This window comes from Barbatula barbatula (assembly GCF_947034865.1).
Source record: "Barbatula barbatula genome assembly, chromosome: 25".
Lineage (NCBI taxonomy): Eukaryota > Metazoa > Chordata > Actinopteri > Cypriniformes > Nemacheilidae > Barbatula > Barbatula barbatula.
In genome coordinates this window covers 15278308-15293007 of record NC_136788.1, presented here as the reverse complement: position 1 = coordinate 15293007, position 14700 = coordinate 15278308, and the positions used below count along the sequence as shown (strand labels likewise).

The window sequence follows — 14700 nt, the reverse complement described above, 5'->3', positions numbered from 1 at the left end:
GTAATATTATGTAATTTGTATTTATGATACTGTGTTGATACCAAACATATGATAATAGAATGAATAATTTCATTTAAGGAATACTTTAGAACCCATTTAATATTTTGCCTTAAGGGGACAGTTCACCCAAAAATGAAAATTCTGTCATCAGATTATCCCAAACCTGTAAAAATGTCTTTGTTCTGCTAAACACGAAAGAAGATACTTGTAAGAATGCCAGTAAACAAACACATTTACTGCCATAGTAGGGGAAATAAATACTATGGCAGTAAATGGGGGATAAGATCTGTTTGGTTTCTGACATTCTTCAAAATATGTCCCTTCGTGTTTATACAGGTTGGGAACAATCTGAGGGTGAGATAATGGTGACCGAAGTTAAATTTTTGGGTGAACTGTTCCTTTAAGAGCCACAATAGTTGTAAACCCTCTTTCTGCCTCCTATTTTGAGTGTGATTAACAATATTAATAAACAATATCAACATAACTGATCATATTATATATTAACAAATATATTGCGATTATGTAGTAATTGTGAGTGGACTATATGATTTGTGATATTTTGGTTGTGAAAATCGTGAAAGACCTAATGTTTTACTGTTTAATCACATTGAATAGCTAACTGTGAATACAAGTCCATTTAAATTATGAAAGCAAATAAAATTATAATATAAGGGAAGAGTTCACCAAATAAATTCAAAATAATTCAGGGGAACATCATTATTTGACCTTTCTCTGGGTTTCGATTACAATTAGTTTATGTAAAAAGTCATATTTATAGCAGCTACCTTTGTTCTTCCAGAGCTGAGACGACACATTTCGATGGGCAGCGTAGTACGACACAGTAACCGGGAGGCTGTGCTGTAACTCTGTTGCCGGGGGAGACGACAGGGCCAGCTCGACTGAATCCCTCAGCACCCAGAAGGGGTCAGACAGCATCTTGTGTTCGTAATACACCGCACCTGCATCCACCTGAATACATGAGAAGCACAAATGTAGAGCCTTAAAAAAGACAATGATTAACAGATCAACAGATACAGAAAACACGGATAGATGCTCATTAGAGAAATGTAAAGATTTTAGTATTAAACATGTTCGAACTGTGTAATTTATTTAGGCCCTGAGTGACTTTGAGTGAAATGCTGCCCTCTACAGTCCACTAATAGAAATGAAATGGCGACGCCCTCTAGAGGCCAGAGCATCTCAAGGACAGTGTTTATTAAAATTAGGCCTACTATAAATGTGTGGCACTATTTACCTCAGTCTGTGTGAAGCTGGTGATCTGTTCGAACTGTCCGAGCTGGTTAAGTCGGATTATTTGTCCCAGGCGAGGATGCTTCACCAGATTGTATGTGATTTCATCACCGTCTTCACTTGTTGTAGCTCGCAAAATATCTCTACTGATCACCTGCCTGGTGCCTGGTAAAGATCAGCAAACAATCATCACATTTCAACAATATGTTAACACAGCTAAATATAAAGCAATACTGGGAAATGTAGGATATATCAAATGGAAACGGGTACAAACGACTGAAAATCTGGGACTTATTTTAACTCGGAAGGAAATTTTTTATTTTTTAGGACTTTTAGGAAAAAAGGACTTTTAGGATTTAGGAACATTTGAAACATTTGTCAATCCTGAATCGAATCGAACACATAAGCTTTGTGTTGCAAACGTAATGCTCCACCAATCGAGCTCCAGGAACATTTTATCCTCACGAGAAGGTTTATATTAAAAAGTAATAAAAGGGATTCTGTACAAACACAGATGAAATTTCAGACGTGTCTGATGGGACAGAACTTGTCAAAAGAGGGAAAGATTTTGATTTGAGCTTTGGATCTGTGAAGCCCACCTGGGAAGATCATGAGTTCGCCCTGCGTTGCCATGGCGATAGTGAGCTGTCTTGCCGTGACGACGAAGCGGTGGAGAGGTGAGGTGTGCTCTCCATCCGTCACGGTGAAGCTGAACCCTCCAGAAGCCGAGCCTGAGATCAGACACGAGCACTACAATCATATTTTCACAATTCCCACTGAAATCTGATCGTCAGACCAGAAGATTCTTGAAGTGAGATTAAAGGTGCTTTAGATCTGTGCTAAAAAATAAACCATATACTTCTTTGTGGAACTTTTTAAAGTCGTGCAACATTTCATTTGAACCCACCCTGATGAAAAAACAAAACTTCTCCGTTTTGGATCTGAGCCTGCGTGAAGTTGTCCACGCTGTCACCAGGCGACGCTTTCAAAGCCACGATCCCGTTGGACATCTCCTCGATGGAGTAAAGCAGCTTCTCCGGAGGCGTGTCCGCATCATCAGTGCTCAACATATTAGATGTGATTTCAGACTCCTCACCAACCAGAAGCTGAAACGGAAAAAGGGGAAAAATATGAATTGACAATGATAATTATATTTAATCAGCATTTATTTGTTAATGTAAGGGAATTTCAAAACATGTATTCCTGTTACTTCATGGTGGATTAACCAATGTTAACAGTTTATATAAAACAAAATTACATTTTAAAAATGAACTTGAACTAAGTGAAGAAGCATTGTCCATTGTTAGTTCATGTTAACTTGTTTGTAAAGTGTTACCAAAACTTATCCGTAAAATGCAATATTAGAAAATATAAATATAATACATGATAAAGAAGTTTACAAAGCCACAATAGGCATAGTTTCATCGACAGAAGACTAGCTCATATTTGATTTTGATATAGCAACACCATGACCTGTATTATAAGAATATATACTGTACATTAAAAAGTTTAGAGACCACTCAAAAATTATTTAAATTTTTTCATGAATAATCTATTTATAGGTACGTGTTTAAGGTAAACAATCATTTTTGTTTCATTCTGTCAACCAGTAACAACATTTCTCCAAAATTCCAAATGAAAATCTTTTTTATTTGATAGCATAGTATCGCATATCGCGATATAAAAAGGTTCAGATATGTATCATAGAGCTATAGATATGTATCGTCACGCTATGGCAATATATATTGTATATATTTTAATAAAATATACACTTTAAAATTTTCAGTGACAGATAACTTGAAATTGTGTTTACATACAGATAGTTCAATTAAACCTTGAATGTTGTCAATTCTTTAAAAAAATAACAAATGTTACCGAAAACTGTTAATGTTTTGTGAATTTTTTTTATTTGAGTGTCACTTTTAAAATGTAAAATCATATGTATCGAATTGTGAGCTGAGTGTATCATCATTATTATTTGCAGAAAGTTAAAACGGGACAAACTGTGGTATTAAAGATCTGCAAACATTGCAAACTATGTATTTTGAGATCAAAATAAAAAGAGAGAATAAGCCTGTTGTTTTTCACTTTTGCAGGTCTCTTAATGCTGTTGGGTGACTTAATGTCACTCCTGAGGTTTGTTTCTGTTCAAATGAACCAGACACAGTGTTAAAGTTGCCAAAATACATTGTTTAATGGCAAACCCATAGTAAATCTTATTTTTTTCAGAGGCTTTATATCTAAACAATATTTCCATGTAAAGAACTTGTAAGAAACATTTATGGCTTTTATATATTTGGCAGGTGTGTCAATAACAAAAAGCTCCCATGCATTACATAACATGATGTATGTTATAGCCATCTTCAGCCACTAGGTGGCAGCACCAGACAATAGCCAAACAGCTGAAGTTCACAGGACAAATCAAATCTCAATTGTGTGGGAAATTGCTGTTTCTTTATACTCAATATTTAATGGACATAACATTGATCTGTGTGCAAATCTGATGGTAGTGAGCGGAATCTGTTGTGATGGCGAGCAGACGTCTCTCTCTGATTGGTCGGGTGCCCCCTACAGGGTCTCTGCAGCTGAACACAGGGGCCCAGAAACGGATGCATTAGTATATGTGTGTTTGTGTAATCATGTGATTGTGTGTGGGTGAATCTCAGGAAGAGTATATCTAGGTCATATTTTATCCTGAAAGCCAAATAAAGATGTTCTTATTTTGCAGCAAGGACATTTTCAGGACCATTATGATTATGTCACATTTATCACAAGCACATGAGTGCAATGAAAAAAGATGCCATTTAAATGATGGATATTTACATGTCTCAGTAATTTAAGTGAGGTTATTCCTTTATTTTATTCGTGCAAAGTGCATTTCGTTTTTTGCTTTTGAAATAAGACGCAGATATTTCAGTGTGAGATTCGCTGTGTGTGTCTGTGTCTCGAAATTGATGATCTGAAAGCTGTAATCATCCATAATCGCAGAAAATTGCTGCGTTCGCCATTAAAGCATTCCCAATACAGAAAGAGACACATCAAAATCCGTCTGCATGTGGAAAATCACATATCATTATTTCACATTTTGCGGGAGTCACACAGCGCCTCTGATTGGCCTGTTTCTCTCCAGCCCAAAAGACAAATTCTCACCACCGTCATGGTTTTCCAAAACTACGGGTTTCCACGGCAACCGGAAACCACAGACAATATCAAGTGCGCATTGAATGACACAGAATTTTCCAAATACGTCTCTGTTCTCCAACCCACATTCATTTTTAAAACAGGTGTGAAATGAAAGACAGAGTTTTGACGGACAGCACTGCATACCTCCAGCCCAGTGTTGCGTTGAATGATGGGAGCTTCGTCATTCACAGGTTTGATGGTGATGGCGATGGTCAGGGATGGACTCCGACGAGTGATGTCAAAGGCTGAAGCCATGAGGGTCAGACTGTCTTCTGTGGTCTCGCTGCTGTCGTGGAAGTAGTATACCTGGCCCTGCTGTACCTGAGGAAACGCGTACAGGAGAAGTTATTTTGAAGAACTTGACTTCTATTATGGACACAAAACCAACGAGACATTTCTCAAAATATCTTCTTTTGTGTTTTAGAAAAGAAAGAGTCCTATACAGTTTTAAATTTACATGAGGTGAATAAATGCACCTTGGCTCAATGTGTCTGATCATGTGGTCTAACCCATAAACCAATGTCTGTTTTCTAATAACACTAACCCGATTGTTAAAAGCACAGCTGTTCTTCTATACAGACATTGTAAACAAGCCATTTTCCGGTCCGTTCCATCATTTAAACATATTTAATATACATCCGTTACACTACAACTGGATTTACTGTGGGTGGTCAGATAAACTCTTTAAACAAAGCACAGATTTAACACAACAAACATATCGCACGTTTCCAAGAAGCCAGACTCGTCTGGGGCAGGAGGTCAGACGGCAGATTTGTACAGTTTGAGACATTTTGAGAAGAGATGGTTTTTTTTTATAAGGGACGTGACAAGAAATTTCAACCCGGTATACAACAAAACGGGTGAACACAATCCTTCAGATTTTCATTAAGAATGAATGATCGTATACAGACCCTGGACCAATGAATATCCAGAATTGACTTGAAAAGTCGTGGGAAAGAAATAGCAATGTCACCTTCTAGCATCTTGGTGGTTTTTAAGGAAACCAAAGATATTATTAAGAGATAAACATAATAAATGTGTAATAACTTGCTAAATAATGCATTCTTATATGATATCCTCGCAGTCCTTCCGAAACATTGTATGTTTTTAATGAAAATATGGAGCGATATGCAACACGAAAATGCTTTGTAAAGTTTATAAAATCAGTTTGAACAACATTAAAATATATTTAAAACATATTTTAAACATTAACCTTATATAACCAACATGCATTTCAAATGATTGTTGATCATCTGCTATTCTTCGGACATAACTTTCAATAAGTATTTCAAAAGAAGAAGAAGAATTTTTTTGCAGCAAATCATTAGTACAGCCTGGGAAATAAATGAAGAGACCATTTCAAAATTATTTCAATATTTACTTTTTGTAGGTATGAAAATCATACTATACTAAAGTCACAGCTCTTATCAGAATCTTCAGCAGAGAAAAGCCACGTCTCATTTCTCACAACTGCCTGTAAATCGTGGCGTTTGTCATGAAATCGATAACAATTGGCGACTGTTTACGGAAGTTGTCATTTTTGTAATAGAGGTGAAATTTTTAATGGATTGTTTCATGTAAGATGCTAATGTCTCGGTTCTTTCTCCCTCTCGCTTTCTTTTCAAAGCCCAGAGCTGTTTTGAAATGTTTTAATCTGAATGCGTCGGGTGCTTCTGTTACTACCTTGCGCCGTAGGCTGTGATTCCAATCTATCCCCAGGAGTGGAAGCTTTGACTGCCAGTATATAAAACAACCACTGACTCTACAACAATGAAGAAAAACACGCCACATTTTGTCCAGAAATGAGCGTGACGCACACCTCTTTAATTCTGGCACAATTTCGAGAGCCGAACAGCAGCCGATTTGCTCCATATGGTTCGAGGTGTATTACAGAAACGATTGAGTAAAACATCAATGAAGAAGTCCAGAAGGAAACGTGGGGCAGAGGACAGAATAAACCAGAGCTGTTAAGACATTATGCATTACGATGTGAAGTGTAACAGCTCTTATGGAGCATGTAATGAAGTTATTCTGACAGCTGGACATAAACCACCGGTTGACATCGATTCTGAACTTCCCATCTGTGATCAATCGCTTTCATCCTGCGTCTCAAACCGCTCCGTCTGTTACTGATCTGAGACCTGCTTTTCTTTCTATGAGATACCTGTCAGTCTAACAAGAGTCTTAATCGAATACAAAAGTAGTCTGGGTGGTTTTCAACGCGGTATTATGTTCTTCAACAGAGAAAATAAAAAATCACCAAATCATTTTTGAAGCTGTCCATTAAAATGACAAATAGACCACAATGCTTTGAAATCTAATTTTTACACACAAACTAAACACGTCATATATGCTTTAATAAATGCAAAACAGCAAAACAGCAAGCTTTTTTGTTTGTTTTACAATATCATGTGGGTTTGGAATGACATGAGGATGAGTAAATGATGACAAAATTACTAACTACATCTTTACGGCTTCTTTTTTAATGTTTGTATATTTTCTCCTATGCTATCTTAAAGGGACAGCACTGTCATTTATTCACCCTTATTCCATTAAAAACCTGTATACAACTCTTTTCTCTGTGGACCACCAGAAAGATTTAGAAAATAACTTAAATATGTTTTAACAAATGATCACTGATCTTTAGATTTAAGAATCCCTCTCAAGTTAATCTGGTCTCGATGTCCTGGCTCTGAGCCTGGCGGGATGGTGCGAATGCTTCATTACGGGGATATATGGGCCAGTTTATTCTGGCCCCGGGCGGAAAGAAAGCGCAGTCAGAATTTCCATCATGTTGGAACAGAACTCATAAGAGCGACGACTAACCGCTCTCTCGAACAACGGCGTACACATTCTACCGCCAGATTTTCCCTTCTCATTTTTTCCACTAGAAGACCTTTGGGCCTCTCCACTAAATATCATAATGCACAGTAGTTTCAGGGGCCCAGTGGAAACAAAGAGAGCTTAGAAAATCTCCTTCGACAGAAAGAGAAATTGTTTCTCTGTGCCTCGGAAACACAGCAAGCATCTCTGATAGCAGAGAAGTGAATGCGGGGTGATCAAGGTCGGTCTCAATGGCTGTTTCTGCGAAATTAAGATGCGGAAAATGCTATTTTACGCCTGACTGTACTTTACAGATGTGGGGAATATCACGCAGGGACGCTGGTGGTCTCGTAGAAAGTATTATGTGGTGTTGTGCGTCCTTTTAATTAAAACCAATGAAAGCTCCTGTGGCAGCTCGGTTGTCGGGAGAAGAATTAACTCTCATTTCCAGAACACAAAGTACAAACAATGAAAAACAAACACCCTGTAATGAGACCATCATTAGCTCTTCCCACTGTTGACACGAAATAAATCTCCCCAAAATAAAACCTCTTTGGTAAACCTGCATGACTTTCTGTCATGAAACAGACCCTGATAGCACAGGTATGTCTGTGAGATGTCTGCTAAAGATCTGGAATACATCTGCTGTGTAAAAACTTCTGATAAACGTAATTTTTACATACATTCAAAATCATAAAAATTCTACAGGCTTCTTATAGATGTCTATATGACATCTGACAGGAAACATCTCAGTGAGACGAGCAAGCAATACAAAAATATGTCTTGCAGATGTAAATGCAGACATCAAATATACGTCTCCCAGATAATTGTGTGCTATCAGGGAGACATTCTGAAGATTTTAACATGCAGTCAAACATCAACATGAGGGCAGTAAACACAGAATCAACATTTTTAAGTGAAGCGTTCCTTTAAAACAGGACTTACTTCGGCCCAGGTGAAGCTGACGACCCCGTCCTCGTCCTCCACATATCTGATGTCTCCGTGTTGAGGCGCCTCCTCCATAATAAAGTCAACGCTCAATGACCTGTAGAAGGGGTGCGTGATATTCAGAACCTCTTGGTTCAACGCCACTGATCCGCCCTCCCTTACGGTGAGGTTGACCACCTGGACAGGTATGAGCCGTGGGACAACTTCCACATGCACCTCGACATTTTCAAATGTGGTGAAGCCATTGCTGACATCAGCGGTAAAGTGGTCCCTGCCTTGAAGAGAGGTGGACACGTAGAGAATTCTGTCCATGTTTATATCCTCCTGTGTGAAGGACTGAACGTAGTCTAGGATATGTGATGCTGTATTGTCCGAGTCGCTGAGGATTTTGACCACGTGACCCAGGCGTGGAAACTCTTTGACAGAGTACACCATCTCTTTGGGGAGGATGTCTGTCTGTTCAACCTGATGAAAATTAAAACAAAGCCTTCAACAGGTGCTGCTATACATTACCTTGCTGACTTTGAAATGCATATATTTGGTCATCACTAAATCTTTAAAAGAACGAAAGGGATAGTTCACCCATAAATGAAAATTCTTTCATTATTTACTGACCCTTGTGTCATCCGAAACTCGTATGACTTACTTTCTTCTGCAGATCACAAAAGAAGATATTTTCAAGAATGATGGTAACCAAACAACTTTGTCCCCCTTAGACTTCCATTGTATAAACACAAAACCACTGAGACATTTCTCTAAATGTTATCTTTATGTTCCACAGAAGTCGTACAGTTTTTGAACAAACTGAAGGAAAATTATTTTTGGGTGAACTATCCTTTTAAGTCAAGCTTACTTGGTAACACAGTTTTACAAACATAAAATGTTTTGATATATTTAATGGCTCTGAATGAGCCAGTATCATAAATAAGATTTACCCGAAACCCTATATTCAGTATGTGATAAATCTTGAAATACTGATGACAAAGCAGCACACATAAATTACTATCAATTGACCAACGGAGGCAGAGTTTCCTCATCGGCAACATTTGGATTATTGCTAAAGTAAAATCAATGAAGCATAAACCATATGGCATAAACTACATCTGAACACTTTCCCTTCTTCAAAAATACAATTTTGCATCAAATTTCAATGGATTCCTGGATGGATTTACGAGCCCTTCAATCAGGGAGTTTCTAAGTATTGCTCATGCCGTTCTGGAACCTTCCATAACTGTAACACACAGCTGTCGAATACATATTATCATTAAGCACAGGTGGAAACTGCCATGGGCCTTTGAAAACAAATCTACAGTAAATATTTCAGCTCTATGAGACGGTGGTGATATACTTTAAAAATTATGTGTGTATGTTTCTTTTCTAACCTATTAGCGTAATTAGTAAAAGACTCACCAAACACTGAAACAGAATTAGCTTTCTGACCTGAGATAACAATACTTTATGAAAAAATGTAGATTTCAAGTAGACTCAGCCTCATTCATGAAGCACGAGCAGAACAAATTTCAGTGTAAACAGTTCATGAATAGCTTACAAAGAGATGTGTTGTATCAAGATTGAACTGCTCAAACCTACATACAGTAACTGGGACCTGATGTACGTATAAACTTTGCAAACAAAACTTTCCATAGCCATATTATGAAAATAAACTGAGCAGTAACATGTGCACACTCTACAGTCACTATCCTACACAAAGTTTTATACATAAAGCCATCATATGTGGCATACACTCATAAAGTGGCTTACCTTCAAGTGGTCTTGGTCGATATCAGAATGTTCTCCCTCATATGCGATGATCAACTGGTTTGCCAATACCTCAGGCTCTGACAGGTAACCTTTCTTGAATATCTTAATCTTGAAAGTTCCCTCTGTGGACAAACCTTTAGCTTGGACAGTTAAGGCAAAGGAATCTTTCGAACTAAGGCTCTGGTCATTGTGTTCGTAAGAGACTACACACTTTGTTAGGTCCTCTTGTGTAAACGTTGAAGATTCAACTCCGCTGACTATAATCCTACCATCACTGGGAGCAGAAGTAACAACATAGATGATCTCAGCAGGACTTCTAATGTCCATGTTGGACTCTGCACTTAGCAGACTGGTGTTCAGGGTCTTGGTGCTACCGTGGTCAATTACCACCATGCTATTGTTGGCTATGCGTAGAAAAGGGTCACCTGCCTGAACCTGAAGCACAGATGTGGTCTTGTGGAGCCCGTCAGATATCTGAAGTTGGAATCGCTCATGGTCGGCCCCGTGGTGGATGAACAAAACCTTCCCATCTCTCAGGTCAGCCTGAGTGAAACGGTAAAGAGGTTGTGTAGGTTCTGCTGATGAAACTATATTTCCTGAAAGAATTCCCACTCTAACGTAAACCAGTTGGGTGTCATTAAAGTCAGAGTCGTCATCTTTGAAGAGAATGTCATCAGTTGTCAATAAGCGCTGGCCATTTCTAACTACATTAAAAGGCTTGTGAATTACCCTTTGAGGCACATGGTCATTCCTGGATTGTATTGAAATGTGAAACACCCCCCTCAATACCTCACGACCATCCTCCTGCCAACCGTTGCCATCTCTGGCATCAAGAACTAGGAATGTGAACTGGTCATGACTGCTTTCCAATCCATCATGTTTGTAGATGAGCCTGTTGAGGAGCAGATCTTCATTACTGAAAACTTGAATTGCACCCTCAAACCTTTGCACGCCGGCAGGAGAGTCTCTGATAAGACGACCGTGTTCGGGATCTTTGGCTATTTTGTACACAAAATCTGTTGAGTTGGACGTTTGAACCCAGAGATATTCCTTGTTGAGAATGTTCTCATTACCCTCCAACACCACCAGTCTCTCATTAGTCAAAACAGGGGGATCAAAACCCGTATGGATATTGATCGGAAATGTGTATAACGAGGAGGGTTGATTGTCTACAAATACACTGAACTGGAACTCATCCTCAACATGACTTGCTCCGATAACAGGTACAAAAAATGGCTTGTAAATGATGTGCCTGTTCTTAATGTCTTGTTGGTTGAAGCTCTCACCCTCATTCAGCTCTTTACCAAGGAAAAACAAATGCCCCTTCTCTGTACGTTTCTGAACTGTATACGTAATTGATCTTGGATCAATCTTGTTAGCTTCCCTCCCAACAGCTTGTAGTTCTTCTAGCCCAATGACTTTTGGGATCCCATTATCAACTTGGAGAGGACCCACATTAACCATTTTTACATGAGTGGGCAGGATCTTAATGATAAAAGTGTTGTTCGCAAGGATGGCTTGCCCAAGCTGTGCGTTGAAATGAATAGCTTCTGTCTGTGAGTTCTCGAGGTCCACTGTGGTGTTGGGAATGTACCTCAGCCGATTCTGTTCCAGATCAGACTGATGAAATTGAGTCACCATCTCTTGCACTTCATTGTTTGAGATCAATTGCAGTTCTCCATATCTAAGCGACTGAGTGACGTGATACACAATGTCTCCTGTTTTTGGAGTGGCAGAAATGGCCAAATGCTGTATTCCAATTGAGGCAGTGCTATCCTGTGTTAGCAAAAGGCCAGTATTGGTGACCAGATTCATCTGTGGCTGGGTGATCAATAACTTAAATGTGGATGAGTAGCTAATCGAATCTCCATCCGAGACTTCAAGGGAAAGTTCTGCCGCTGCCCCTCCTTTGTGGACGTAGTAGAGGTTGCCCTCTTTCAGTTGTCGGCAGGTGAACTCTCTCAGGCTGACTCCTGGCTGGTGAGCGCTCTCCAGATATCCAGCAGGTGTTGGGGCTGATGTGACTGTGATCTTGATGCGCTCACACCGATTATCTGAATGTGATATTCTGATGAGGTTCGGGCTCAGGCGTGTGCGCCCATTAGCCGTGATGGAGATGTCACCCATGATAATCTGAGGAATATCATTGACGGGTATGATCTCTACCGGAAGAATATACTGGTGTGCAACACTCAAGCAGTCTGGGAGACTAGTTCCATGCGCAATTACTTCCAGCTGAATTTGGTCATTATACTTTTCGTTGCCATCATGGAGATACTTGATTTTCTTATTGACGACATCGAGAAGGGTAAACTTCTTTGTGCGTCTTGTGTTAATGTTCATATCAAGCACTCCATACCAGGGATCATTTACCAGAGTAAAGATTATCTGAGATTGACGAACACCCGCCGCTTGCAGACTGAATGTTGGGTTTATGTTCACAATGTCGATAAGGGCCTCTCCACCCTCAGGAACCAGCAGTGGAATTACTTCCAAAAGCTTGGAAACATTGTGGAACATCTCTGGCAAGTCCTTACTAGGTAAACAATGCCTTTCATCAAGACTGACATCGACATATGTGAATCTTACTGGAGGCGTTGTTGGTGTCTCCGTATCATCGTAAGTAGAGTAGTCATAGTCCCCTTCACATTTCACATGAATGTCTTTAGTTATCAGAGCGTCCTGCAGGCTACGGTCTTTCTGATTCACCTTGATTTCTCCTAAACATCCAATGAAAGATTCAGTTGTGAGCTCCTCCTCCAAACGAATCAAGTAATCGTCCTGAAACACTTCCTTCATCTTCTTTTGAATGCCTCCCAGATACAAGTTCCCCACCAGATCCAGCTTTTCCGACCCATTTGGCCGAAGCGAAACAACCTCACTGTCAACATTAATCTGGAACTCATTGGGATCTATTTGAATTCTGACTCTGTGCCACTGATCGTCGTCTACTCTAACTTTTGTGTTCTCCAGCACATGCATTCCACTCCCAAGATCGATCACACCTTTAAGGAGTCCTTGCATCATTCCTATTGCGATGAAATTTGCCTGCTGTCCTGGGTGGAAGGCCAACAAGGCATCCTCAATGGTTGTCTTCATCAGCATCTCCAGGATGCGGGGGTCAGAGCTGCTTCTGGTCCATGTAGGGAAAGAGATGAAGGATTCAGGGCTGATGAAGCTGGTGGTTTCTCCATCTACTGCCTCAAACTCACTGCTGCAAGTCTCCTTCGTGTCATAGCAAACGGTGGCTGCTGATTGCAGAATATCAAAGTCGTGAGACTCGAACTTGACATTGCTCATGCAGCCGCGCAAGGAGGGCACAGCTGTGCTTAGGTATTCCACGTCCAGGTCTTTCACACCTCCGAGGAACACTCCCTGGTCGATATTCAGGTCCTCATCTGCTCCGTCCATTGGAATAAAGGTTGTATAGTGGCTGTCCACAGCCATGGAGAGTTTGGAGTCTCTCAGAACAAGAGATACGTGATGGTCCAGAACGTTACTGAGATGCAGACCCATTGAAGAGGTCAGAACCTGCTCTCCGGATCCCATGTCTATCCTCGCCTGTAGAAACACACACACACACACACACACACAAACACACACACACACACACACACACACACACACACACACACACACACACACACACACACACACACACACACACACACACACACACACACACACACACACACGCACACACACACACACACACACACACACACACACACACACACACACACACACAATTATTACACTGCATTACACTGCACCTTTTTTGTAAGTCACTTTTGATAAAAGGGTCTGCTAAATGACTAAATGTACATTTAAAATGGTTTTTAGAATTGTACAACTAGGATTTGTAGTTTTTAGCTAGCAGCAATAATGCATTTAATATGGTTAATTTAATATGTACTACATATATGCACTTCGAACCTCAAACAACTCATGATGTGCTATGCAAATTTTCAACTGGAAAACAAGACGAAGAAACTAATAAGAACAAGACTGTTTGTTGTGCATTATTATGAAATTCATGCAATATTCCGACATTGGCATTGTTTGATCAGTCTTCACTTTTAAACACAACAGTCATTTAAAATGAAAATATCACGGAAATCCTTTCACATTTGAAGCCTACAAAGATAATGATGGAAAACGTAATTGTGAATGAATTGTGGCATTTGGAAATGCATTTTTAATGACAAATCCTGCCGCTGATGAAACAGTCATGGTACTGTGTCATATTGCAACATAATGGCTGCAGTTCCAATGTGTTTATATGTGCAGAGCGGGAGCCATTTTCTAGCGAGGCCGCAGATGAAGAAATATCTCCGGGCAAAACGGTAACTCGTTCAAGTTGCGGTGTAATTTTCCATGCGTTGAGCTTAAAAACCACGCGGATCCAGTCACAGTGCTACTGGAAGCACATGCGAGTCATCCCTCTCACCGCAAGGCAGACGACAAACCATCTCAAAAACTCACAAGAGAGTTACACAGTGTGTGGCTCATCCTGGGCCATGAGAAAATACTGTAGTTTGTATGTATTTGTACAAACTATACATCAGTCTGGGATTTCATCTACAGCGCAGAGTAGATTCAAGCTTTTTTTGAAAAACTGCAGACTGTGTCTGGTGAGGTTTTACTTGGCTTTTGATTGCTGAGTCTTTAGTAAGTAAACAGTAATTTAGCAGGCACTAAAAGTGAAACTTTGACAGCTCTGATCTGTTTGCA

General features: G+C 39.7%; 1 protein-coding gene across 1 annotated transcript in view; it reads right to left on the bottom strand.

The window, feature by feature from the left end:
* Positions 1–14700, bottom strand: part of cspg4 (chondroitin sulfate proteoglycan 4) — a 40763-nt gene that overhangs the window by 4347 nt on the left and 21716 nt on the right. Inside the window, exons 3-9 of the mRNA XM_079449728.1 lie at positions 9967–13527; positions 8203–8670; positions 4579–4755; positions 2159–2357; positions 1851–1982; positions 1256–1416; positions 786–969 (exon numbers count right to left, since the gene is read on the bottom strand). Coding sequence (XP_079305854.1) covers positions 786–969; positions 1256–1416; positions 1851–1982; positions 2159–2357; positions 4579–4755; positions 8203–8670; positions 9967–13527 — 4882 coding nt within the window. The remainder of the gene's footprint in view (positions 1–785; positions 970–1255; positions 1417–1850; positions 1983–2158; positions 2358–4578; positions 4756–8202; positions 8671–9966; positions 13528–14700) is intronic.